The sequence below is a fragment of the Leptonychotes weddellii genome, chromosome 9 (assembly GCF_054177405.1).
Source record: "Leptonychotes weddellii isolate Sample4059 chromosome 9, ASM5417740v2, whole genome shotgun sequence".
In the NCBI taxonomy this organism is placed as follows: domain Eukaryota; kingdom Metazoa; phylum Chordata; class Mammalia; order Carnivora; family Phocidae; genus Leptonychotes; species Leptonychotes weddellii.
The window spans coordinates 102,358,878-102,385,842 of record NC_138377.1 but is presented as its reverse complement, the minus strand read 5'-3'; the positions used below and the strand labels follow the sequence as shown (position 1 = coordinate 102,385,842).

Sequence of the window (26,965 nt, the reverse complement as noted above, 5' to 3'; positions counted from 1 at the left end):
CCCTTACCTGAGCATTTCGGTGGTGGGGAAGGGAGCGGGTGCTGTCTTGTGTTGGTATTAGTGGGGTGAGGCTGAAGGCTCCCCACCAAGAGGAAAATCAATAAAATAGGGTTTTCTTCCCTCAGAGGTTTCTGTGGGTCTTGTCATAGTATCTCAGTATTGGCTACCGTCATCCAAAATTTCAGGCTCTCTGGTCATTTAAAATTTTCTTCAGTTATATTTTAATGTAATTTATTTTCCTTTCTATTAAGTTTAATTTGATATTCAGAATAATGGAAACTGAGTAATAAGTCCTGAGTAGAGCATTTTTCTTATATATGTTTGCTCGCTTTGTAATTTTGTCATTTAATGGGAAGGAAGAGGAAAACAAATGCTAGTATTTTTTATATCCTCTTTCCTGTGAAGGATAATCACAGCAGAAAGCAGGGAGAGTCTGTAACTTTTTGTTATATGCAGCTACTCGTATATACTGTAGAACAATTACACAGCCCGTCTTTTTATTCAGGATATGTGGATTAATTTCATTGCTTTGAGGTCTCAAAGTCTCTCCTCTGAAATGAAAATCTTATCTGTGGAGCAGACCAAGTGTGGCATGCTTGTGCCCTATGCTTGAACTGAATAGGGAGGATTTTCTTACTTTCTCTCCTTATCTCACTTCAGGAAGTGGAGAAACACCTACAGTGGACACCATTGACTCATATATGAACAGACTGCACAGTATTATTTTAGCTAATCCCCAAGACAATGAAAACTTCATAGCTACAGTTCGAGAAGTTGTGAACAGGCTTGATCGTTAGGGAATGGTGAGTGCTCACTGATGCAATATGTATGTGCCAACACGTCATCAAAAATAAGAAGGCAGTAGACTTTCTCAATGCTACAAAAACGCTGGCATTACATCAAATAAATGAGTTGGAGACTTGATTAAAATTACTGTTACATGGTTACTAAATGTAGTAAATAATGTTAGGAAAGAGTTCTTTCTCATGCATGCCTCAGTATGGTTTAATGGAAAGAGCATGACTTTTTTGTGGTTGAACCTCCATTCCAGTTTTGTTAGCTATTAGCTGTATTCTCCGGTGTTAGTTTCCCAAAGGCTTTTGAAGAGTGAATGAGAAGCTTAGAGGAAATCACCCCCAAAACAGCACTTAGAACAAAATAACTATCACTTAATTATTAAGCTTCCTTTTCCCTGGAAAATACTGATGATAACTTACAACAGCAGTCACTGAGACATCGCATGTGTATAAACCTACGTAAGTAAGAAGCTTTTCATTCAGCACTCAATATCAGAGTAACTATTGTATGTTCAGTGTCACTGTGGAGTATCTTTACAGTGAAACAGCTATTGCCCTGTTTAAAGAGATTTAGACTTTAAAAAAAGGGGGAAAGGGGGCACCTGGCTGGCTCAGTCGGAAGAGCGCACAACTCTTGATCTTGGGGTCATGAGTTCCAGCCCCACGTTGGGTCCAGAGATAAATAAAATAAAAACTAAAAAGACTTTAAATCGATTTAAAAAATAAACTCAGTAAGCAAAAAAGAGAGGAGAGAGAAAATAAGTCTTCTAAAATATATTCAACAAATGACCAGTAGTATGTGTTATGTCCTCTTAGAAAAGAAAAAAAGTACATTTTCAGAAAGTCTCTGCCCATATAAACTTTTTGGCTACTAATGGTGAGTCATCAGGTGTCATTTCTTAAATAGAACTCATATGTGTTCACTTAAATTCCTAGAGCTAGGGTGCCCTGTAGTATGCCATCCCACAGAATTGACATCCCTTTGGTCTGCAGGTCAATGCCTACAGACGTATAAACTGTGGAAATCCTAGGACCATATGGTGAGGTGGCCATATATGGGTAGGAAAACAAAAGTGGACAGCAGGATATGCTCCTTACAATGGCCAGTCATGGGTTTGAATCTTTATTTATTTGTCCCGCAGGTACATGAGCACACTCATATACATATTCATATTCTAGCATGGTTTGGACCTTGAGCAAAATGTATAAGAATAAATAAAACTCATGGTTCTTTGTCTAATGAGGCAACATCTGCTAGCAGAGACAAAAGCAGTAGTCTCTCCTCGGCCATGCCATTGGATGGTAACCCTGTAAGACAATTGATTATACTTTAGCCTCAGCTGTGTTCTGATGGGGGAAGGATTACCATCCTTCTAGCGGGTAGCCAGATGGAACAGACTGCACTTCTAAGAGATGGCTGGACTCCCTACAGGATAAAGAATGGCATTACCGCTGCTGTTTATGAAGGGAACAGCTTGTAAATCTAGGCCTGGGATTTTCAGAGTCTCATCATCCTTCTCATTTTCACACGGTGTTTTCAATTAGCACTGTTGTAGGCTTGAAAAGAGAGAGCCCGGAGAAACTGTGGAAGATTGGGAAAGAACACAGTAATTGATAACATGGTGTCTCCTCACGTAGGTATAGGGCAGTTATTGCAAGTTTTGAGTCAAAAGTGGTTTTCTATTTTGAGCATTTTGCCAGTAAGACTCTCCTAAAGCTATGCCTATCTCAGGATATAAACTGTAGTATCGGCTTTCAGAGGTGTCATTGAAAGCCTAGAATGTTACCATTATCCTTGATTTGAACCTATATTTTGCTCTTGAAAAAAGCAATACCTGAAATGTGAACCGTTTTTATTACTACAGATTCTTACAGTCTAGTCACGCAAACATAACTAAGAGTAGATAGTTCCCCACACCCCTCGAAACTGTCAAATGAAACAATTATTAAGACTGTGATTAATACTAGCTTGGCCTCATTATACAAATATGTACAGACAGATAGGCCTGATGTCCCCAGCATTCGTGGTGCAATTAATTACTCTGATGTGAGCTTGGCAAAGGTTTCATCCACTGTCAGGAGCCAGTGAGTAAAGGGAAGCCAGTGTCCTACAGTTTTAGGAACATTATTAGAGCTGGAAGGGACCTTTAGAAATCCCAACATTTTACATAGGAAGAAACTGGGTCCCAGAGAGGTGAAATTTCTTGCCTGAATATCTAAGTAGATGAGTGCAGAATCCAAGACTAGAACGCGTATACCTAAAATCTGGTTCAGTGGGGTTTCTAAAACATTGCTATAAGGAGTTGGGGCAGGTGTAAGGGGAAACCACTAAAAAAACCTTGGAATGTGAGCATTAAGATAAATAGGAAGCAAATAGAAGAACTTACAATCCAATAATTATAATGTTACAAAATTTTGGTTGGCCCATTTAAAAATCATTTTTATGGACGTACAGTGAAAGACTTGCCCCAGCTGCCACCTTTCTCTGTGACTAACTGGTGCTTAGGAAAAAAGTAGGGCTGGGAGGAAACCGTGGGGGCAATTTCACATTGAGAGGTGACCACGTCACATAAACTGTCAAAATCCATGTTACTTGATTTCAGTTTAACCAAATGAAAAATATTCGGCTCTTTGAGGAATTGAAAAAAACCTTTTCTTATGCAATTACTTTTTTAGCAATGTAAGAAAATATATTGATCCTGTGCACACAATACATTTCTATATACATGCCAAGATTTTTAGATTTATGCTTGAAGAAAATTGGTTTTGATTGATTATACATTCTTTGGACTAAAATGGAGTACTAATTTTCTATCATCAGATTTGGCCCTGATAGTTGCTTTTCTGTGTTGGGCTGACAATTTTCCTACCTCCCCATGGTTGCTGAACTGGAGCTGGGCCATGTTTCATTGAAATGTTATCTAAAACATCTCAGTGAGCTTGTCTGCTTGCAGCTTTATGAGCTCTTTTGTTTACGCACACCCTGCTCCTCACTTCAACCCTCCCAGAAATAGAACAGAGAGAGCCCTAACATTTCTGATCAGTGCTTACCTTTTTGGTATCTTCATTGTTTTTCTCCCTCCCAATCCTACAGGTCTTAGAGCTCCATGATGTTCTGTAAGTGGTTTTACTTGTGAGGAATGAGAAGCCATCCATGGAAATTTGAACTGAGTGGAGGCAGAGAGGGGGTACAAATTGCTGTGCTTGGGAAAGCACTGTCAGTTAGGAGTTCAATGCCTTCACCCCGGGAAGCATATGAGAGAGCAGCTAGAGGAACGTGGATATGCACTTCCTGTGGAACCGTCCTTGTGCAGCTTTGAAAGCGTACAGCCACTCTCCTGGGTCTTCGGTTTCCTGTCATCTGCATTTCTTTCTGATAAAGTGGGTCTGCATAGATTCTGCCCACCAGCTGCCCTGACCCTGACCGCTCCTGCAGCAGAAGGGAAGCCTTCTCATTGCTGCACTTCACACAGGACCCTTTTCCCAGTGGTTCTGGCTTTCTTACCTAGCTGTCACTTTTTTTTTAATACCTTTGGGGGTGAGTTTTTATTTCCTTCAGCCCCTCCAAGTTCAACATCTCTATTTTCTGACCTCTGGGGTCTGTTGCTCAGCAGGGCTCTGAAGGAGAGCCTCTCTCATTGGACAGGCCCAGGCTTCTCCCATCATTGTCCTGCTGTGACTCCAAAGAAAGGAGCTTCTTGTCGACAGTGCCCTGTGGAGCGAGGCTGTGTTTCCGACCCCACACGGTGCTCAGTGGGTGCCAGCCCTCACCGAGGCTTTGTGATTGCTGCCCTGACGAAGAATGCTCTTTCCTTCCTCCTTGCTACTGCCTGCTGTTTCCTAAGCATTGCTCCTGCACAGACACCGTGTCCCAGCCCCAGCAAGGCTCTCGGTTCCCATCTGTTGGCGATGTCTTGTGGAGCATTTTTGCTAAGGAAAAGGTCATTGGCAAACAGGAGAGAACGGGAAAAGTAGTTTCTCATTTGGCATTGAAAAAAAAAAAGAACCCCAAAGTTTATCATGAGTGAGAACTGAGGGAATCCCTGTCTGCTTTAGGTATACTGATGCAAGGATAGGGACAGGTGGAACTGTTCAAAAGCGTCTCTTGAGCTGACAAGCAAGGGCACAGAGGAATTCGTCTTCTCTCTGCAGCCACAACTGCAAATCGACGGCAAAAGGACAGGCTTCCCTTCCTTTTCCCCTCTTAGGAAGTGATTTTTTTTTCTTTTAACACCAAAAGGGAAGAGAGGTTTCTGATTCTCACCTCAGGGTTTTGTTGTGTTTTGTTTTGATGCTCTAGAGCACAAGGCTGACAGTTGCAGCTGAGATCTTTGGAACCAAAGTGGGGCATGCTGAGCCCATTGTCTAGGCACCACGCCACTGAAGCAGGTGGAAGTGTGTCCCCCTCACAATCTGCTCATGAGCCAGGGTACAAGCCAGAAACCCCCTGTCGTGTTGCTGCACCGTCCTGTCTTCTCAGCATCTCCTTACCTGATTTCTTTATTAGCCCAAAGGAAATAAAATAACAACAAAAACAACCTTTTTAAAAAATGTTATGTGAGCACATGTCAAATTTCCATGCACTAAAGCCCACACACCACTGCTTGGCAACTTCTTAGAATAAGAGCCCATCATTATCTGTCACCATAAGCCTAGCCTGCTTTGTTCTGTATTTTCCTATTTTCCTGCCCTCACCTGCTGTTCCTGTCACTTCCCTCAGCCTCCTTGCCTGCTCGGTCCAAGCTAGAACACCCTGTGTGTGGCAGAAGGACAGCCAAGCCAGTTCTGGAAGTTTGTATCTGCCTTCTGCCAGACACTTGGTCTCCTTTTTCTTTCCTCCTGATATTTCTGTTTCTCCTTTGTGTCAGTTTTGTGCCCCTTTGTTAGCAGCACTGTTGAGCAGGAAAGGCTGTAACTTGGTCCGAAGATTATCATTCTCCAGACTCTAGCTAGGACATCTGACATTGACTTGAAACATTTACATATTCAGGAATGCCCCAGATCTTGCAAGAGCCTACACTCTGAAACCATTTTCACAAAACATGCAGCCTGCTTTTGAAATACTGCCTCTCCCAGTAACTACACACCTGACTCTGGTGGCTGGGATTCAGCTGCCACAAAACCGTCAGATTCTGTAAAGCAGGTCTGCGTCGCTCAACCAGGAGGTGGTAAGTGAGGTTACAGGCTGACGTGGCACCTGATTCATGTTTCCCAATAAACCTGTAGATATTCCTGCACACTTACAGGTTCTTCTCAAGAAATAACTTGTTGCCTATTCAGTGTTACAGATCTCTTTTTTTCTTTCATTAAAACACAAGGAGCAGCTGAGGAAAGTAAGAAAGTGTTTTATTTCTGACAACATTAAATTTTAGGGAAAAAATTGTGTACATGTGTTTGGAACTGTTGAAATGCCAAGTTTTCTGTACAAGTGTTTTTGTAATTAAACTTTTAGATTTTCTTTGTTTTTGAAGAAGTTGATATGCTTGCTTGACACTTGCCTCATTAAAACTTTTCTATGTTGAATCCACCTCATTCAATTTTCCCTGCATTGTAATGAAAAAAAGTCCTACCTCTGCCTTTTCATCTTAAAGACTTTGTCAACTCCACATTAATCATCAAGACAGTTATGCTTTTAAAACATTAACACATTCATTTTACTAATTGCTTATTCAAAATGTGTCTTAGCCTGTTTGAGAGTTCAACTCTTTTAATGTATGGTATAACAACAGTGAGCTGTAATTCATTTTAATGTAGCAGTGGTATTCTGGAGGCAACATGGAAGAAGTCTGATGTTCTTCGTTTTGACAGAAGAGATTAGTTGTCCTTAGATGCTTGCTTTTAAAAATAACCACTACTTAACCAATCAGAATCTTTTTTTTTAATATTTATTTATTTGACAGAGGGAGACACAGCGAGAGAGGGAACACAAGCAGGGGGAGTGGGAGAGGCAGAAGCAGACTCCCCACTGAGCAGGGAGCCCGATGCGGGGCTCGATCCCAGGACCCTGGGATCATGACCTGAGCCAAAAGTAGATGCTTAATGACTGAGCCACCCAGGCGGCCCCAGTCAAAATCATTTTTAAAGGAGATCTGTCACCTATTTCCACCATGCTTTTAAAATCCTAGGGGCGAGAGAGAACCTGGCTTTCAAAGCCTGCTGCTCTCCAAGTAGCCAGTGGTGTTGCGTTGGGCAAGACTTGCTTTGCTCCAGCTCCAGTTTCCTCTTCTGACAGAACACATGCCTCGCAGCTCTCTTACACTGTTGTTAGAAAGCTTTAGAGAACAGAACTGACCATGCTTTGGAGGACACAAAGACTTGGTTACATGAGTGCCGAGAATTATTTATTGAGCCAACTTTGTTAAGATGGGCCTTGACTGTACGCTTAACAGAAACCCAAATCAGCAAAAACTTGAACAAGAAGTGCGTCTCTGTCATGGAAAAGTATTCCAAAGGTTGGCAGTCCAAGACCAGTATAATGGCTCCTGTCTGCACCACAACATGGCTCCTTTCTCAGGGTCACCTCATGGTCCAAAATAGCCACTTGACCATCAGCCATCCTTTGAAATTCCGGGCAGCACGAAGAAGAAAAGAGGGCGAGGACAAAATGGGCAAACCCAGCTGAGTCAGCACCCTTTAAAGAGTCTTCCTGGAAATCACACTCAACATTTCCAGAACTCAGTCACGTGACAGCAGCTCGCTATAAAGGAGACCAAGAAATGTCACCTTTCCTTGGACGTTACTTCCCCCAATGATATACGAGTTACAGTCATTGAAGAAGGGGAAAATGAATACAGAGTAAGCAACTAACAGTTACGTGTTACTCCGTGCATGCACCAAAGCCAGCCCTGCTATATCAGTGAGCAGGGTGCATTATATTGCCTTTGCCTCTTGGCCATCCGAGAATTGGTCCTATACTTTCTTGGGACCCCACCCCCAACCCCGCCGCCAAACAGCGAAAAAGCCGAGAACTAGCTTCAGTCCGAGTTTGCCTTTCCTGTTGCCACTTTAGCTTGTCCCAAACCCCTCAACAGCTGGTGGCCAGTCCTGTTTGGTAAAAGTCAACATAAACAGGTGGTATTATTTCCCCCAGTTGTTTGTTCCCTTTCTCTAACTGCTCAGCATCTGCTGGATTAAAACAACACCAGGATAAACTCCCTGAGGGTGGGGGAATTGAAGCATTGCTTGGAGGAAAAGCTCATAGCTACTTCCTGCCTTCCAAAAGAATTTCCTGCCTTGCAACTGAGAGTTCGCAGTCAAGGGCTTTTTCTTTGTTTCATTTATTTGCCTTTTGACACATACCCTGCACTCAGAATATCTATAGAAATAAACACTAGCTCATGAGCCAACTCTGGACTGAGAGAGCAGGTAAAATGTCAATGTCCATTCATCCCCTAATCCAGAAACCATTTCAGTGTAGTTTTCATGGGAACGTGTGTCTACAGGGGGAAACTGCATAAAAAGTTCTAACATGGGGCACCTTGTATTAAGAGCTTTGATACAGCTAAATAATTTTTGGAGAGTGAAAGAATGGCTTGAATCTCACCTGACAGATGATTTTTCCATAATTGCAGGAGGGTTGGCAATGGGGAGTAGATCTGAGCCTTGAGGGATCTGCATCTTAACTAATAAAACCCTTATCTGAAACATAAATATAAAAGTCTAGCTGATAACCATCAGAGTTTTTCTAGTAGAGGTTGAGATAGCTAGAAAGTAAGAGTAGTTGGATTAATTGTAAATTAGATGAATGGCTTTCAAAGTGTGCTTTTGACTTATTAATAGGCCATTAAATCAAGTCAGTCAAAAACATTTTTAAAAATAAAATGAACAGAGGGGCACTTGGGTGGTGCAGTCGGTTAAGCGTCCGACTCTTGATACCAGGTCAGGTCTCAATCTCAGGGTTATGAGTTCAAGCCCTGCATTGGGCTCCAAGCTGCACTGGGTGTGGAGCCCACTTAAAAATTAATTAAAATGAAGAGAAACTGTCAATACATATAGTAAGGGTAAGTATTATTTTGCAAAACTTTTTTCCCCACTTTAGTTCATACACATGTGCTAGGTTAGAATGTAAAATATGTTTCTTACCAAGGGGTCAAAATAGAGACGGTCCATGACGTTTCACTACCTCTGAAATTGGATGGAATCACTGAGTTCCAGTTTGCTGGGCTCTGCAGTTTTCTACTGCGTGACCTTAGGCAAGTTGCTTAATCTAGTCAGTTTTCTTATCTGTCACACAGGGATATTTATAGTTTCAATTGTGTAGAGTTTTATATGGATTAAATTAGCTAATCCGTGTAAAACATTTAGTACCTATCACAGAATAGACACCTAAATGTTAACTATTATAATTTGTGAAAGATTCAAGGGAAATGAGAACAATTAGACATACCATAGGCCAAGCACTCTCCTCTGCTTTTTATATAAATTATGTCATTTAATTCTAACCACAACGTTATAGAGTAGGACTACTGTACCCACTTTACAGGTAAGCCAATTAAGACTCAAAGATGATAAGCAATTTGCCCCTGGGAAGAGACAAAGAATGGATTTATACCCAGATAGTTCTGCCTCCGCATTCCTCTGTACCCAGACTGTCTTAGAGCTATTTAATGAGACTGACCTGAGTTCAGGCAGTGGTGTAGTATGGTGGATGTGAGAACCAGAATTAGAACTACTCATCCAACAATATTTGCTGAATGTCTTTCTTTTGTCAGGAGATACTCTAGATCCCTGTCCCGATGGAGTTTATATCCTGCTAGGGGAAAAGAGACTATAAACAGCCTAACAAACTCTCCTCAGCTAGTTGCCAAAACAAGATGAAATGCTACAAAATAACTAAGATAGAGGAGAGGCTTCTCTGAAAAAGTAATGTTTAAAGACAGACCAGGCTGATTCCAAGGAGCCGGGCCTGTGAGAACTTAGGGAATAGAACGGCCAAAATCCTGAGGCAGGGATGAGCTGTGGAATTTCAAGGAAGAGAAAAACCCATAAGGCTGGAACGGAATACAAGAGAGGCGGAGTGGCTTTGAAGTTGCCAGGTAGGCAATACGAGATCAAGATCGTGTAGAGCCTTGTAAGGTGTGGTAAAGAGTTTAAATTGTATTGTAAGTGGTGTGTGAAGAGAGCTCTACACAAGTATGCAGCAAGATCTGATTCATATTGCTCAGGCATCACTCTGGCTGCCGTGTCCTGAACTAGGGAGGCAAGAGCAGAATCAGGCCATTTAGAAGACTGGCACAGGGGGCGCCTGGTGGCGCAGTCGGTTAAGTGTCTGACTCTTGGTTTTGGCTCAGGTCATGATCTCAGGGTCGTGAGATCGAGCTCCACATTGGGCTCTGCGCTCAGCACAGTCTGAGACTCTCCCTCTGTCCCTCCCACTGCACATGCTCACTTGCTTGCTCTCTCTCTCTCAAAAGAAATAAATCTTTAAAAAGAAGAAGAAAATTGGCACCGGAGTCCAAGGCAGAAGTGGCCTGGAGTGGTGGCAGTGCGGACAGAAAAGAGCAGACAATTTCAGGATATATTTTCAAAGTGTAATGGACAGAAGTTGTGAAGAGAATGTGGAGAATGAAAGAAAAGAATTAGGAATAACTCCCTAAGAGGGGTGCCTAGGTGGCTCAGTCAGTTGAGCATCAGACTCCTGATTTTGGCTCAGGTCATGATCTCAGAGTCCTGGGATCGAGCCTAGATTTTTTTGGCTTGAGCAACTGGGTAGTGCCATTACCTGAGATGGAATAGGCCTAAGGATGGAACATCATGGAGGAAAAAGTAAAAGTTCTGTGTGGGACTTGCTAAATCTGAGAGTCAACCAGCAGATTAGTCCCTGGGCAAGACACTTAGATCTCTCTGCTATCCCCCCACTAAATGTTTCCTTTCAGCTCTTCAGTCTGTGGTTCTGTGAGAGTCTAATTTCAGGTCAGTGTTTGCTAACATTCCTTCTAGCCTCAGTACATGCATGCACATGAAGATCCAGCTACTCAAGCTGTTTGTTGAACTATGAAATTAAGGAATGGTCTCTTTTTTAATTCTTCAAGCTCCTTAGGAAAAGAATTTTTCAAACCTTGCATTTGCATTTATTTAAGGTTGGCATAAAGCAGCTGAATGCTCTATGATATAAAAATCATACCGTAACCTGATGGCTAGAAAATCCTGGGGCAAGTAATGGAAAGCGTCTGCTTGAAGGAGACTGGCCAGTATGTTTGGCGTCATTCAAAGAAGGGTAATGGGAGAAGACATCAGTGATACAGCCAAAAGGTTTATGGAATCAGCAAATGAGTTCCTGCCAGGGGTGCTTTTGCTATCTTCAAGGATAGACATTAACTCAAGGCAGCTGGGTCCGAGCACTGGAATGTAAGATAATAATCTGTTTTCCTTGGGGCTGCTGTATTTTTTTTTTTTAATTTGGGTTTTTGTGTTTTTTTTAAGATTTTATTTTTAAGTAATCTCTACACCCAACATGGGACTCAAACTCACGACCCGGAGATCAAGAGCCTCACTCTCCACTCCAGCCAGCCAGGTGCCCTCGGGGCTGCTGTATTTTTTAAGTGGACTTACACTTATCAAAAGAAGTTCTTGTTTTTGAGGACAAACTAGTTTGTCATTATGGATTTTAGTCACCTCTCAGGAGAATGAATATTTTAGATATAGTCATTCATTCAAATATTTTCCAAATACATACTATGTGTTTGGGGTATAAAGCTGAGGACGTCTGTCTCCTCAAGAAGTTCACAATATAACAAAGAATGAACATGAAAGCTGACTTCAGTAGGATCTGATAAATTATCAAATGGCTGGAAGCAAACTGTTCTGGAAAACACAAAGGTTGTACTTGGGGGAGGTCAAAAAAGAGCTTTACCAAGATAACAGTTTGAGCTAGGCCTTAAAGTACAGTTGACCTCTGAACAACATGGCTTTGAACTACATGGATATTTTTCAATAAATACAGTATAGTACTGTAAATGTATTGTAACATACAGCATATAATATATATAACATACAAAATATGTGTCCATTGACTATGTTATTGCTAAGACTTCCAGGCAACAGCAGGCTATTAGTAAAACTGTTTTTGGGAGATCACAGTTCTGTGTGGATTTTCGACTACACAGGGGCTTGATACCCCTAGCCCCTGGCATTGTTCAAGGGTCAACTGTAGTTCTTTAAGAGAAGCTAAAAGTAGAACTGGCGATATGAGTGCATTTTTGCTGTACTCAAGTAATTCCTAGAACACAGGAATCCAGGGTATTGATAAAAAATATATAGTAAGATTTTTTTGAAAATGGATTATAAATGGGCCTTGAATGCCATAGTAAGGGACTTAGCTTTTATTTGCCCAGGGCAAGACATCAAGGCTGTTTTTGCAAGGCAGTGATGGGAGATGAAGAAAAACTAGACCAGAAGTTCTTAACACGTTTTCTGCCATGAACCCATTTTTGCAATCTTATGAAGCCCCTGGACGCTTCTCAGAATAATGTTTTTAGGTGCATAAAATAAAACGTAGGATTACAAAGGACACCAACTATATCAAAATACAGCTATCAGAATATTAAAAATGAGTTACACAGGAATACTTGTGTTTCTTAAAGGATTAAATAACATAATCTAGCAGCAGCTCTAATAACTACCATAATTTTAAAGTAGTAATGATCATAAAAGGTATTTCAACATCTGCAACAGCTGTTACGTGGTAAAATACCTGTGTTTCTGCTGGTGGCAAGGTCACAGGGCCTGCCAATACTACTGGGCTCCGTTGCCAATATTTAAAATCCAAAAAAAGTGCAAAATTTCAGTTAGAGGTTTATGAAAATCAAGAAGCAACTTTTTCCCCCTGTTCGTGTTTGCAATTCTTAGTCCTTGCTGGACTCCTGAATTCAAAGCAGTGTAGAGAGAGACTGGTTAGCAGGCTGTTAAAATAGGCAGGACACGAAGCAAGAACCTGTAGTGGGGGTGGCGAAGGAGCAGGTTGGAGAGACATCTGGGAATTTGACTTGGTTTCCCCCAACCCTCAGTGAGGGACTCCTCAGGGAGGAATTTGGGGGTAACACGCGGTCTGGCCAGACAGGCTCAGGAAGTCATAAACCGTTAAAGTAGCATAAACCCTCGCATCAACTGTCCAGATTGCCGTGGAGTTTCATTCACAGGGTCAACTAATATTTATTCCCCTCTGTGGCCGGTACAAGGAATGCAGCTGAACAGACCTGGTTCTTGCTTTCATGGAGCTTACTGTCTCGTGGAGGAAACATGATTAAGCAAAGCTAAGTCGATAGGCTATCACCGTTGGGCTCAAAAGCAGGAAGAGAGTGGTGGTTCTGCAGAGACTGCTGGCAGGGAGTAGGACCTATTTTAGACTGTGGGGTCAGGGAAGACCTCTCCAAGGAAGTGACTGTTAAGATGAGATCAGAACAACGAGTAGGACTTAGGTAAGGAGTCAGGAAAAGAGCATGAAGCCCAGCCTCTGTCGGTGCTGTAGAGGGGCTAAATGAAAATCAGGGGAGGTGAGCAGAGGAAGCTTGGGGAAGGGTGGCAAAAGGCAGACAGGAGTTAGACCACAGAAGGTCTTTCAGCCATCCTAAGGACTTTGGGTATTGAGTGCAAGGGGACACCACTGAAGATACCAAAGAGGGAAGTGATAGAATCCAGTTTGTGGTTTTCAGAAATTCTTCCGGCTGCTCTGGGAAGAGTGGGTTGTAGGGAGCAAAGCATTGAAATAGGGAGGGAAGGTTTGGCTGTGGCTGAACCCCAGGAGAGATGCTGGTGGTGGGAGCTCCCACTGGGGCCGGAAGGAGAATGCAGGGGAGGAGAGGATGCAGCAAAGCTCTGTGGGCGGCAGAAGGAACAAGATGAGTGACAGCTAGAGGTAGGAAGGTGGGAGGAGAGAGGGCAGCTGTGCACAAATCTCAGCTTCAAACAGATCCATAGAGGCGCCATTTGTTGGGATGGAAAGTCTAGAAGAGGAGCAGATGGGGCAGGCAGGAGTGTCTACAAATCAGAGATCTCTGTGGGCACGTTCATTTGAGATGCAGGAGGGCAGGTGTTAAATAAGCATCTATATAGCAACAATTCTAAAAGATAGGTCTGGACTTGGGGTGACATTTACGAAAGACCCCTAAGGAGGCGCTCAGTGTCGGCCCCTTCCCCTCAGATCCTGGCACGGAGCTACAGGCACAAAGACCCTGCCAACTTCTACCATCCCCACTAAAGATTTCACTCTTTGATCCTTGGCCCTGCTGTCAACTTTGACTATTTCTTTGTTCTGCCCTTGATACCAAAACAGCATCTGGACCCAGGTGCAACTTTCCGGTCGGCTTAAATCAGGCAGTATCCCTAAAAATGTTCAGAGCATTTAACTTGCAGAGGTTTCTCGAGTGGGATTTCTGCAGGGGGAGCTTTGCATCTATAAAGATGCTAAACAGCCTTGTGCCTTCCAGTGAAATACTGTCTGTTTATCACGGACGATTTTATAGCAAATATGATTGGGATATTTACTGATTGTTTCTTAGAACTGGAAGAAAATAACAGGACAGACCAAGGGAATTGCGACGACTAAACATGCTAACGACACAGGGGAAAGGGCTATAAATTTTAGAAAACGAAATTGTGATCATGCAAAGAAGAGGTTTCACTGTAGCCTGAAGATCTGACCCATGGCTAAATGGGGCCAAGATTAATCATGTCTTGGTCTTATACATAAGCCGAAGGATCTTTTCTAAAGATCATGTCTATTAAAGCAGGGAAGACTTTTCTGCAGGTAATACCATAATGAGCTGCAGGCATTTAATGAGAGACAAGTGCTATTGTTAAAGGGGTAACCTTCAGCATCTAATCTGGAAACGAAGTGGGCTTGCTTGCTCTGCAAAATGAGGCCCCAGTTCAGTCCACGAGATGAAGAGGACACTCACATTTCTAGATGCTCCGGTGCAGGCAAAACTGAAATCTTTTGGGTGAGGGAGAAAGGTGTTTGTTTTTGTTTTTATCATTAGGAAAGGACTTTACATGTTAGGAGCAAGGCCCTGACTCCAGGCTGCAGGCCTAGAGGCTTCTAAAGGCAGTCAAATAAAAACAGCATTCAGGAAGAAGACAGCCTAAGGAGCTTGACATTTTTCCCAAAAACCTCCGAGGAATAGAGAGCGTTCTGAGGAGAGGAGCCTTGGCTTCCATCTCTGTCCCCGTGGCTGTCTCCGTCGAGGGGGACTGCTTGGCAAAAAAAAACATCACCAGTGTGACATCAGAAAAAGTGCCATCTCACCCTGTCCCTTGGTCTCCAGCCCCCAGAAGTCTCTCGTCCAAGGATTTATGTTGTGTCAGCTCTCACTTCGATATGCACTAGAAAGTGCCAGGATGCAAGCCTGACCCTCCTTCCCCCAAACAGTTATGAGGACAGGATGCTGCCTCCCGTCCTGGCCCCTGCTGCACCATCCTGCCCCACTTGCTGCTTCTCACAGTCCCCGGAGACAGAAGGCAGTAAGTAGGGGCAGGAAGGGAGCTTGCAGGGTCTCGGAGGCGGACACCCTCTAGATGCCTGAGCCCCAGCTGCTTTGCCATGGGCCTGCCTTTCTGGGTAGGAGCAAGGGGAACCTCCAGCTTCCCCCGAATGTCCCTTTCTTAAACCTGCAGCAGCACAAAACAAGCCAGTTCATTGTGTTCTTGGATATAAATATTGATTCTAGGTGGTGTTAACATTCTGTTCATAAAAGAATGTAACACATTTCTCCCACACCATATTAGACTGATGTGTTGTTTGGCCAAGAGAAGTACAGATTGCTGGCTTCTGCGGGGAAAATGTGGACATTTAAATGCATGCAGCTTGTGGACGTCTAGGGAGCATTCTGGGAATAGCAACCAGGTCCCTTCCTGGGTTCCGGCTCTGCCCTCCTCCGGCCAGTCTCTCCTCTCCCAGCTCCATTGTTGGGAAATGTCACTGGCATTTCTAATCGCTTGTCATTTGGGAAGATGCTTTCTTAGAATTAGATCTTGTTTCTCAAGGAAATGTGGGCAGTTGCTCTCTTCAGGAAGCCCACAGGGGCAAGGCCAAACATCTTTAGCTTTCTTCCCCTAGGGGAAATACCTGGGAGGTCCTGCTCTTCTGTTTTCTTTTCCCCCCTCCACGTGGGAGGGAAGGGCAAAGGCTTCAGACCAGAGGTGGTCCCTCCAAGCATTCCACCCAGGCTGAACCAAGCCCAAGACTCCAATGTGCTGGCTGCCTTGGCAAGGCGAATTCCCCACATTCCACCAGTGCTCTTGAGGGGGAAACTGAACTAATGAGAGAGTGGAATTCTTGTGTGTATGCTCGCTCACTCGGTGCCAGCACGTCTCACATGGACAGATCCTCATCCAGCATTTCGTAAGAGAGTGGTAGAGCCCATTTCCAGATGTGTGGGAGAGTTGCCCAGGACGGAAGGCCGTCGGGAGAGCCGGCGCCCTCTGCTGTTCTGGCCGGGAAGCACCACGACGGTGGGGAGGGACCTGGGGGCTCAAGAAAGCTGGCAGCTCAGATCAAGCCCACAGCAGGCCCGCGCTGCTCTGAGGAGGGCCTGCGGCTCCTTGCTAGTCAAACGTTGAGTCTGCAAGGAGCTGGCTTCCCTCCGTCTAGCTGGCTCTCTTTATGCTTCGTGGTTATGAACAAGCCAGAAATGAAGAAGATTTATAATAAAACCCCAGCCTCCCCCAGCATCCGCTGGTCCTGTTCCCGAGAAGGTACAGAACAGTGGTGCTGCTGCTGCCCGCGAACCTGGCCAGCAGGCCCAGGCAAGGCGAGGCAAGGAGGGCAGCCTGCCCAGGGAGAGACCTCCCGCCCATCCGCGGCCCTCCGGCCACACCCTTGCCTAAGAACGCAGCTTCCAGAGGCCTTGCTGGCTCCGAAGGCTTCAGCCGAGGGGAGGTTGCCGCCGCCCCCACTCAGGCATACTGGCAGCCCCAAGGGGCCTCCCGAGCTGGCACAGCCGAGCGCCCAGCTCCGTTTACAAGCTGAGGCCAAGCTGCCGCCCCCTCTGCTCGCTGCCTGCCAAGACAGCAACACAGCAGTGGGTCCCCCGCTGGCTCCAGGGCCCAGCCTGCGGCTGCAGGGGAGACAGACAGAGGGAGAGGGAGAGAAGCAGAGAGCAGTGCTGGTAAAAGATGACGTGGATGTGTTCAGGTGGGAGCGTGGGGAGTCTGGCGAACCACAGCACTGCTTGGACGACCTTGCAGCTTTGCAAAACGGCACCGAACTGTCCGATTTTGGTTTGGGGGGGCAAGGTTTTCAATTAACTTATTTCTTTTACTTATTAATTTCTCTATTTTTGGCAAACCGAGCTCCTCCCTGCTGGGAGAAGAAAAACCCACCCTGCCTAGCAAACCCCTAACAACAATGCCCTTCTCGCTCTGGGACCAATTTCCAGGCTGCACAGCGGTCCTGACAAGGTCAACAAGCTGGAGCTGTAAGCAAAAGATCTTTATCTATGTGGGAAATAGGAAAATCATTTGACTGATAAAAGGAAATACGATAAATAGCATCTAAATTCCTGGCCGCATTCCCCCGGGGCCCCTCCTCTGCTGGAGAAAGTGCGCGGGGCAGGGATACATGTGCTGCTCCAGCATGTTTAAAAATAGCACACAGCACACAGCCCTTTCTTACCTTCCAGAAAGACTTCATTACTGGATCCTCAGCCCTGAGCCCGCAGAGCCGCTGCCGGCGCTTTCTTCTCCCCGTGCGGGGTTTTTCTTTGTTGAAGGCGTCCAGGCAGTGTGCGCGATACATTTCACTCCCGGGCCATGTCCTGCTCGGCTCGTTTCACTCGTGGCCCATGGCCCGTCTGAAGCTCCGGGAAAGGCCATTGTATTTCATGGGGTGTTAATTCTGTTTATTCTCTGGGACTTGTGCGGTAATTTTGCACTCCCGCAAAACGAGCAACTTGAACCTGAAGCGGGGCCTCCCGCCACCCCCAGTGGGGTCCAGGCCCCAGGCCCCTCTAGCCCTCGCAACCAGCCCTCCCCCAGCTCAGGTGGCCAAAGAAAGCCTTGCTGTGGTTGGAGCAGGGAGACCCGGGCTCTCTTGCTGGTGCTGCTGGGACGGGGGGCGGGTCTCTTCATCCCTTGGAGACTCGGTTTTCTCAGCTGTAAAATGGGGATTTAATTGGGCCCTACCTACCTTGGAAGGCCGTTGCCGTACACCATGACATCGTGCAAAAATATTCGGGTGGGTTCTCCGAAGACCTCGATGCTGTGACTCCCAACCCGGCCACTTCTATATCCGCTTGAAAGCCAGGTGATGTCTCCCGACCCTCTCTCCACTAGAACTGGGGCGGGGGAGATTCTGTACTGACCGTGAAGTCCACGGATAAGGCTGTGTCTTCACCATGCTGCTGGGATGTTCTAAATCTAGGACTCCTGCTACATTTACTGCTGGGCATTCTCCTCTCAGGAAGCAGCTTTCTCTTCTTGCCATTTATTTATTCACAGGGCCTGACCCTAAAAGGTACTGAACACAGAAAAAAAAAACTAGATGCTCCCTTCTATCTCTGAATCTCTGGGTCTGGATCAAAATGCCCAAAGCCCATGCAGTTTCGAATAGGCTGTAAAGTTCTGTGTGAATTACATCTTGGATTATTTCCACCTGACCGAAAACCTGGATTCTTAGGGACCTTCCAGAGTATGCCCCACCCTCACCCCCTTGCTCACACCCCATCTGGACCTTGGCTTGGTGTTCCCTCTCCAGGAGCTAGGATGTCCCTCCTGGATCCACAGTTCCTTGTCTCTGGCACCAGCTCTCTGAGGCCTTCCCCATCTGGCATTCTGCGGAATCCTCAAACCCAATTTGTCCAAAATGATACAGTGTCCCAAACCCACAGTTTCTCTTATGTCTGCCGGCTCAGTTAAGAGCTCCCCTGCCCACTCACGCTGGAGAACCTGAAATCATCCCGCACGCTTCTCCCTGGATCGTAACCCTCTTCCTGGCTCTGCCCCCACCTTCCTCATTCATAGAACACCCCAGATTCAGCCATCCCCAGGCCAGGCCTTTGTAAGGCCCTCAGCCCTCAGCTCTCCCCTGGGCTCCAACAATAGCTCTTGGGTTTGCTTTTCTTCTTTATTAACTAGTTCTGCAGTAGCTCCTACTGGCCTTGGTAGCTCTGGTCTCCCCGCAGTCCTATCCCTAGCTCCCCCGTCTGTCCTGCCTACCACTATAAGAGCAATCTTTCTAGAATGCAAATCTAAGCTTGCAACGATCACTCTATTTAAATAATCATTCTGACAGTCGCTTTTGCTTTTATCGCCTTGTGATAATTCCAGATGATAAGCATTATCCTCCCCATTTTGCAGTTGAAACTGAGATTTGCTAGCTTAAAGGGCTCAAGGCCAGGTAGCTATTATGCCTTGCAAAAGCAGGATTTGAACCCACGTCTGGCGTACACTGCAAAACCCACGTTCAAAGGACGGCTAGCTCGGTGCCTGGCACACAGCAGGTGGACCACTGTTTGCCCTTTGTTTCCCCTTTGACAAACTTCAGTCTCTTTAGCAAGGTACAAAGGACCATTCCATCAGGCTGGCCAGTATCTCCAAAAGCGTCTCCTGCCACACCCCATGTCCTGTCATTCCCACCACCCATCAGGCCACATCAGATCACTTGCTGTCCTCCAGACCCCCCTGCTCCTTCCCGAGTGCGCCTTTTTGAAATCCTCTTTCCCATTGCTTGGCAGGCCTTTTCTCTATCCTTCCTCATCTGCAAGCACCAGGCCAATGACACCTCCCCTGAGATGCTTTTTCTGCTGCCTGAACAGAGAATGCACGGCTGTTCCTTTCGCCAACACCGCTTGTGGTTTATGGCTATTTGGACCCCAGTCATACTGGAGTGCGGTTCCTCGGGCCTTGCCCCTTCCCATCTTTGTATCCTCAGTGCCTGGCATGGTGCCTGGGACACAGTAGGCACGCAAAAGAAGTGTGTGGAGTTTCACTCAATCCCTCACCCTTCCTATGACGAATGCTTAATTTCATCCCTTTTGCAAAGGTTAGAATGTCTCCTAAGAATTGTTTGCATCACCTCCGCTCTCTGATTTCCACGCCCACCTTCACATTGATCTGCTCTTAAGGAAGGTCACCAGAGACCTGCCCATGACCAGATCCCCAGACACGCTCCACGCTCACCCTCCCCGCGCTCAGCAGCGCTGGGCACACCGGCCGCTCACTCCTTCATTCACTCTTTCCCCTTGGCTTCCGGCATCAAAGTTTGCCGTTCCCTCTTGCCTCTCCAGGCCCTGCTGGTCCTCGGCTGATCCCCAGGAACAGAGTGCTGCGGGGCTCTGTCCTTGGCTCCATTCTCTTCCCTCTCTACATTCCGTTCCTGAATGGGCATGTTGATTCCCATGGTTTAAAATATTACCTCCAGGGGCGCCTGGGTGGCTCAGATGGTTAAGCCACTGCCTTCGGCTCAGGTCATGATCCTGGAGTCCCGGGATCGAGTCCCGCATCAGGCTCCCTGCTCGGCAGGGAGTCCGCTTCTCCCTCTGACCCTCCTCCCTCTCATGCTCTCTGTCTCTCATTCTCTCTCTCTCAAATAAATAAAAAAAAATATTACCTCCATCTTCAGCTCTTAGCTCCAGATCCAAATATTTAACAACCTGTGTGATTTCATTTAATCACTTAGCTGATTCTTAGGTATCTAGGACTTTCAAAGGCTAACAGTGATTCTCAGTTTTATCCCCCAAACCTTTCCTCCCTGTCCTGCCCCTTTCAGTAAAAGGCACAACATCATGGGCCCCCTTTCTGGGATCTTGGGAGCAACTTATCTAGGAAGAAAGTACCTTGGAAGAGGGCTCCAATCTAGGGAAGTCTAAATATCATGGTTTCCTACATCTGACTTGGAAAATGATTCCTTAACCTGGGATCCAATGCCCAACAGGATCTGGCCCCAGCCTACCTTCCATCCTGCCCCTAGACCAGAAACGGGCAAACTATAGTCCACCAGCCATGTCTGTCCCATCACGTGTGTTTGTACAGCCTATAAGCAAAGAATGATTTTTAGATCTTCAAATGGTTGGAAAAAATCAAGAGAAGGATAGCATTTTGTGACACATGAAAATTATATGAAATTCAAATTTCAAAGCTGTACTGGAACACAGCCATGTTCCTTGGTGTACTTTATTATTTATGGTTGCTTTCCAGCTACAATGGTACCGTTGAGTCCTTGGAACAGAGAACATATGACCTGCAGAGCCTAAAATATTTACTCTCTGGATGTCTACAGAAGAAGACTGCTGACCTCTTGCTATGGTCTGAATGTTTATATCCCCCCAAATTCGTATGTTGAAATTCGAACCCCCAGTGTGATGGTATTAGAAGGTGGGGCCTTTGGGAGGTAATTAGGTCATGAGAGTGGAGCCCTCATGAAGGGATTAGTCTTTTTGTTGTTGTTTTTTTGTGTGTGATGAAACCTGGGATTAGTGTCTTTATAAGAGACTCCAGAGAAGATCCCTCACCCCTTCTGCCATGTGTGGACACAATGAAAAGGACCATTTCTGGGTTAGGATGCTGGCTTTCATCAGACACAGAATCTGCCAGTGGCTGGATCTTGAATTTTCCCATCTCCAGAGCAGTGAGAAATAGATTTCTGTTGTTTATAAGCCACCCAAGCTGTGGAATTTTGTGATAGATAGCAGCCCCAGTGGATTATACCCCTGCTCTGGATGCATGAAGCCATCCCCTGCCCCCTAAATGTACCTTGCAATTTCCAGTTTTGTACTCATTGCTCTCTATTCCTCTCCATTTAATCCTACCTGCCCTCAGGCCTTTCCAATACAGCATCTTCTAGAATCTTCCATATCTCCTTCACCCAGTGACTTCTCATTCTTCTCTTAACATCTCCAGTAATACATAAAGTCAGTGGACTTCCCACTCAGGGCCTCGTCCTCACTGTTAGCTTTTCTGAAGCATAGGTCATGTGTCCTTTCCAGACTGGGAGCAAGGTGAGGGCGGGTCAGTGTCTTCATCTTGCACCCGGGGCTCAGCACAAGGCCTAGCAACACTGTAAGTACTTAGAAAGTAGGTGTCCACATACTCCTTTCCAATGCTCTCATCTGTCCTGACATCCTCTCTTTAAGCCTGAGAAAGAGCTGCCCGTTTATTTACCTAGGTATTCTATTTTTAAGGAAGAAACAAATTGTATATCAGTTCCCTCTAGTTTACCTCCAGGAGGTGTTGAAGACAGGGTGGTGGGCTGAGTGGGAGGGGGGTGAGGAGGAGGGGTGCGGGTGGGGGGCAGACAAGTGAGGCAGACAAGGCCCCAGCTCCCACCCCAGCGCAGCCCTCCTCCCTCATTCCACTACTCCACCTCCCCTTCATCCACTTCATCACCTAGAAAATTGAGTGAAAATTGGGTATCCGCTTGAGCAGAGAAGTCCCTGAAATTCTTTCTAGCTCCCAAACATAAGGATCCCGTTTCTCCTAAAAGCCGTCAGCGTGGCGACAGTCCCTGAGCTCAGCCTGAGCCGGGCCTGCTCGAGCACCAGCCCGGCGAGGCCTCCCCACTCGGTCCCCATTTCACACACAGCCCCTCTCAGGAAGAGACATTCTTGTCACCACTTGGCGGCCAGGAGGTGACACCCAAAGCGGATTCGCCTGAGCAGGGCCAGTTTGTCACATGATCCCAGGAGTGCCGGTCACACCATGGCCTGGGGCGTGGTGCTCCCTGGGATCCTCACATGTCAGCGTATCTCCAGCTTTAATGTTTGAATCACCTGGGGATCTTGCTAAAACAGATTTTGATTCAGTCAATCTGAGGTGGGACCCAAATTCTGTATTTTTAACAAGCTCCCAAGTGATATGGATGCTGCTGGTCTATGGACCCCACTTTGAATAGCAAGGTAGTGTACAACCTGTGCAGCTGTCTATGGCAACCCTGACAAGCACACAAGTCAAAAGCAGCAGAGCCAGGACTTAAATTTAGGTCTTGGGCTCAAAGTACCGTGTACTCTACGCTAAGTCAGGACCTTACAAAAACCACCTCTATTCAGGGCACATAGGTCCCTGGGGATGTAGAGACAGTTTGATAAGGAAAGACTTACTAAAGAGAAACTGAGTCAGGAGTCTCAGTCTGGCCAAGAGTCCTCAGCCAGGGCCTTTTGCAGCATCAGTGTGGGAGCCCTGTGGGAATAAGAAGCTGAGGGACTGCACACGTAGCCTACTGGCCATCCGGGGCCAGGAGGAATGAGGAGAAGCAGCTGGGCTCTCGGTTCTGCAGATCCTCAGGCAGCTAATGAGCAGGGCATCCTTCCAGGCAGGTGCTGAGAAGTAGGATGAGGTTTGCAAGGCGAGAGGAGCACTGAGCTGCAGGCTGGGAGGCCTCGTTCCCAGGATCCTCCCTGCCGCAGCTGAGCTGGCTCAGGGCCTGTTTCTGTTTACTTGGAATAGTCTGACATTTTGCAAGGAACTCCTTGCACATGGGGGCTTCCTCTGGCCTCTCAGAGGTAATTGCCCAAGAAGCCCAGGTGCTCCCCACTGGGGCTGGAGTCTCAGGTGGGGAAATCAACACGACCTCATATCCGGGGAAAAGCCCTGTAAACTAGAGATTGCTGCGCCAATGCCAGGAGTCCCGGGTGGCAGGTGGGCCTGCGAGGATGTGCCGTGCTGGAGGGGCGTCCGAGGGCGAGGGTGGAAGAAGGACTTCTGGGCAGGAAGCCCTGGAGGCCTCGGGGGAAACTGGACGCAGAGAACTGGGCGTACTGACAGAGGAGGGGACAGAGGAAGCCGCTAACCCGCAGGTGGGGTTAGAACTGGGGTTAAGTGCTAGCCTGCCACTCACTGGCTTCTGCAAGTTCTCTGCAGTTCTGAGAGTTCTGTTGTCTCGTGTGTCCATGGGGGCAACAGAGCCACAGGGCCTGAAACATTTCCACCCAGTTATTGTGAGGCTTACGCGTTTGTGGGGGGGCCTGGCACAGGGCACGTGAGTCAGGCCACTGAACACTGAGCAAGGCCTCAGCTGGGAAGTTTACTCAGAGGCTTTGTCCTCCCCAACAGGGCTGATGCTGGAAGAGCTCTCCAGGGCCAGGGTGAAGATGAAGCCTCTGCTGGGGCTGATTCCTGAAGCCAGTGGCCGCTCAGAAGCATCTCCCCTCCAAGCAGGGGCTCAGGGCTGCCCAGGCCCCAGACGCCCGGCCAGATGGAGTGAGGGTCCAGTAGGACCATGTCTGCGCATCACTGTGAGCCCAGTGGGCGAGGCCTTAGGGCTCTGCAGCGCACCAGCTCACCCTCGGCTTCCGCAGCCGCGGGCGGGAGAACCGGGGAGACACACTGGCCTCTGCATCCTCACTAGGCCATTGTTCCAGAAACTCGGGACAGCTCCTCTGGATTCACCAGCTAGAGAAACGTGATGGGAATAAGGACACAAAGCAGGCTGCTGCAGGGCCTGTGGGCTCCGAGGCTCGGAGGCAGAAGCCTGAGGTTTCACGGAAGCGGGTGGTGGAGCCACGCTGGCGATGGCCCATACCTCCTTCTTGACACTTGCTCTCTTCTTGAACAAGCCATAGAGCTGCTATTTCCAAATGCAATCATTTCCGTCTTCTGGTTCTAACTGGCTCCCAGGGCAGCTCTCCTGAAATTGAGAGCCAGGGCACCTGTCCCCCGGAGTCTGCCAGCCGCTGGGATAAATGTCCCGTTTCTTCAACCATTTTGGCCTCCACCTACAGTTGCTAGAGTTAGCCAAAAAAAGTAATTAGTTAATTAATTAATACAGGACACCCAGTTAAGTTTGAATTTCAGATAAACAATGAATAATTTTTTAGTATAAGTACATCTTATGCAATATTGGGGACAAGTTTATACTAAAAAAAATTCCTTGCTGTTTTCTGAGATTCAAATTTAACTGGGTGTCCTGTGTTTTATCTAGTAACCCTATGTACAACCTGCTTCCCATTCTGGCTAAACCCTCTCTGGAAAGTGCTGGAGAAGTTTCAGGAACATCCCAGGGGTTCGCGTTTGCGTTGGGGTGTCCTTCACAGCGGGGCATCCGCCCTCCCCTGCAGGATCGCTTCCCTCTGAGCCAGTGGTTGGTGTGCGATGGAGCAGGGCAGAGAGTGCCTCTCCCGCCAGGCTTCAGCTCTGGACTGGCCTCTGAGCCCAGACGGTGTTTCTTGTCCCTGCACTTCCTTTCCGGCTGAAGCGGGAGTCTGCCCTCTTGATTCCTCCTCTTTCTTGCTATTCATTACCGCCACTCAGCCACTTTGCCTTTGTTGCTGAACATCTAGAACACAATTTATTCTTCTCTTCCCCTGAAGTGGGAGTTCTGGGAAGGGAGCCAAGGATTTGAGAAGGGCCACTGCAAGGCAGAGCTCCACGTGGAGTGCCCTCCCCCCCACTCCGTGTTCTGATTTTTCCACCTGTAGCATGGGTGTGACCCGCTGGACACCCCGAGCAGTGGTCCCCAGGCCCCCGCGGGAGTGGTCGCTGCAGGATGAAGTGTTCTAAAGATCCCAGGCTTGGCCTCCGTGGGCATGTGTTCAGTGCCCACTCTACACCAGCCACGAGCTTGGTGGGCACCTCCACGCCAGGGCTGCCGAGGGACAAAGGCAGAGAGGCCCTTTCCTCCTCCTCCTCCCGCCCCTCCCCCTCTGGGAGGACAGAGGCCAGCCAGGCGGGGCACACACCAGCTCTGGGGAAGCCAGTCCCATGACAGACCTCTCCCCAACATCTCCCTTCCCTGGGCCTGGGGGGGTGCTCCCCTGCTGCAGGCTGAGGGAAGGATCGTGTGAAAGTGATCCATCAGGATGCGCTCCATGGAGAAGGGAACAGCAGAAGAATGAGGACGTGGGACAGGGAAGCAAAGAAAAGGAAGTCGAGCCAGAGCGTGGCACCAAGCAAAGTTGCACAGAGGGTGACTTTGGCCCAATCCCATGGGAAGCCCAGGGACACCTCAGAGTTGTCCCAATCACGGGCGAGGGAGCTGGGGTGTTGACAGCTCTGCACTGCTGGTCCTTGGGGGCGGTAGATCTCCAGGCACTTCCTGTGCTGGGTGCAGGCGGAGTGGTTCTGGAAGCCTGGGGCTGGCCTCCAACACAGGGCTTAAAGGCACAGGGGCAGACTAAGGCAGGGGGAACTGAGGAAGGAAGGCGTGGGGGCTGGTGCTGGGTGCGGGAAGGCAGAAGGAGGGAGGGGCAGGTTGAGTGCCTTTGGGCGGCCCACCCAAAGCTCACCTCTGTGAGTCTGAGTTCCCTCAGGAAAAAGCTTCCCTAAAAAAGCCAGTACCACCCAGCCCTGGCGCCCCACCCCCACTGTCTCCAGTTCCAAAGCTATTTCTGTTTTACTCGAATAACAATAAGCCCATTGTGCACACTTCCTGACTACACTGCTCAGAATGGCCCAGAGGAGAGGGGCAGGTCCCAGGTCAGAGGGCCCACCTCAGGCCTTGCACTCAGACTGAGCCTGCATGTGGGAAAAGACCCCGGCTCCCAGGCTTGGCCACTGCTGTTCCACGTCTGATGCAGCAGCTGCCAGGGTTGTGCTGTCAGGGTCCGCTTCTGGTGAGAGCTGCAGAAAGCTGAGGACCCGCTGGGGACTTCGTGAGCACCTCAGGGGCACCAGATCCTGCGCCAGGCCCTTTGCATGCCTTATTTCATTTCCCTCCTGCCCCGCCCCACAATGTAGCTACGACCAGCCCTTTATTCAGATAAGGAGACTTGAGCGTCTGATCTGAATGGATGGGCATGGCCGCTAAGCAGTGGTGTCATGTTCAGATCCAGGCCTGCTGGCCCCCACGGCTAGGAGCTTTCTGCGCCTCCCAGGTCCTGTTGCCGGGAGTCCATGCCGGTGTCCGTAAGAGGTAAAGGCACCAAGCTAGGACGGGGTGGGCCAGGCCCTGTAGTTGCCTGGGCACCAGCAAAGCAGGGCACACCCAAATGAGAAGTTTTGGAGAAATTATTCCTTTAAAAAAATCATCTCAGAGTCATAATGGAAAAAGACCATTGTAGGACTTCCTTACTCTTATTTTGTGGTTTAGGACTAGCTTTATTATAATTTGCACATGAGAAGTGGGGGGTACCTTATTCTTTTCCGGACTTAGGGCTCCTAAGTAGAGATCTTCCTCTGCCCCTGGGACCCGTTTGTTCACTTAGCACAGATGAACGGTGTACCTCCCATCAGCCAGGCCTGTGCCCTCCATCAGGAATACAGCAGTTTCCACTTTCCACTTCCCCATCTGCTCTTGGGAACGA

At 47.4% G+C, this 26,965-nt stretch overlaps 1 protein-coding gene and 1 long non-coding RNA gene across 6 annotated transcripts in view; one reads left to right on the top strand and one right to left on the bottom strand.

Annotated features, from left to right (window-relative positions):
* Positions 1–23,793, top strand: part of HMG20A (high mobility group 20A) — a 95,006-nt gene extending 71,213 nt beyond the window's left edge. For 2 of the 5 annotated variants that reach the window (XM_081829637.1, XM_081829636.1), the window contains one exon: positions 661–6,320. In XM_081829637.1, the coding sequence (XP_081685763.1) occupies positions 661–797 (137 nt within the window). In that variant the 3' untranslated portion in view covers positions 798–6,320. Of the gene's footprint in view, positions 1–660; positions 6,321–23,777 lie in introns of those variants that run through there. The other 3 variants (XM_081829635.1, XM_081829634.1, XM_081829633.1) reach the window with 3 other exon arrangements.
* LOC145723227 (uncharacterized) overlaps positions 16,882–26,965 on the bottom strand; it is an 80,414-nt gene continuing 70,330 nt past the window's right edge. Inside the window, exons 2-3 of the long non-coding RNA XR_014148148.1 lie at positions 22,826–24,448; positions 16,882–18,249 (exon numbers count right to left, since the gene is read on the bottom strand). This is a non-coding gene — a long non-coding RNA (uncharacterized LOC145723227). The remainder of the gene's footprint in view (positions 18,250–22,825; positions 24,449–26,965) is intronic.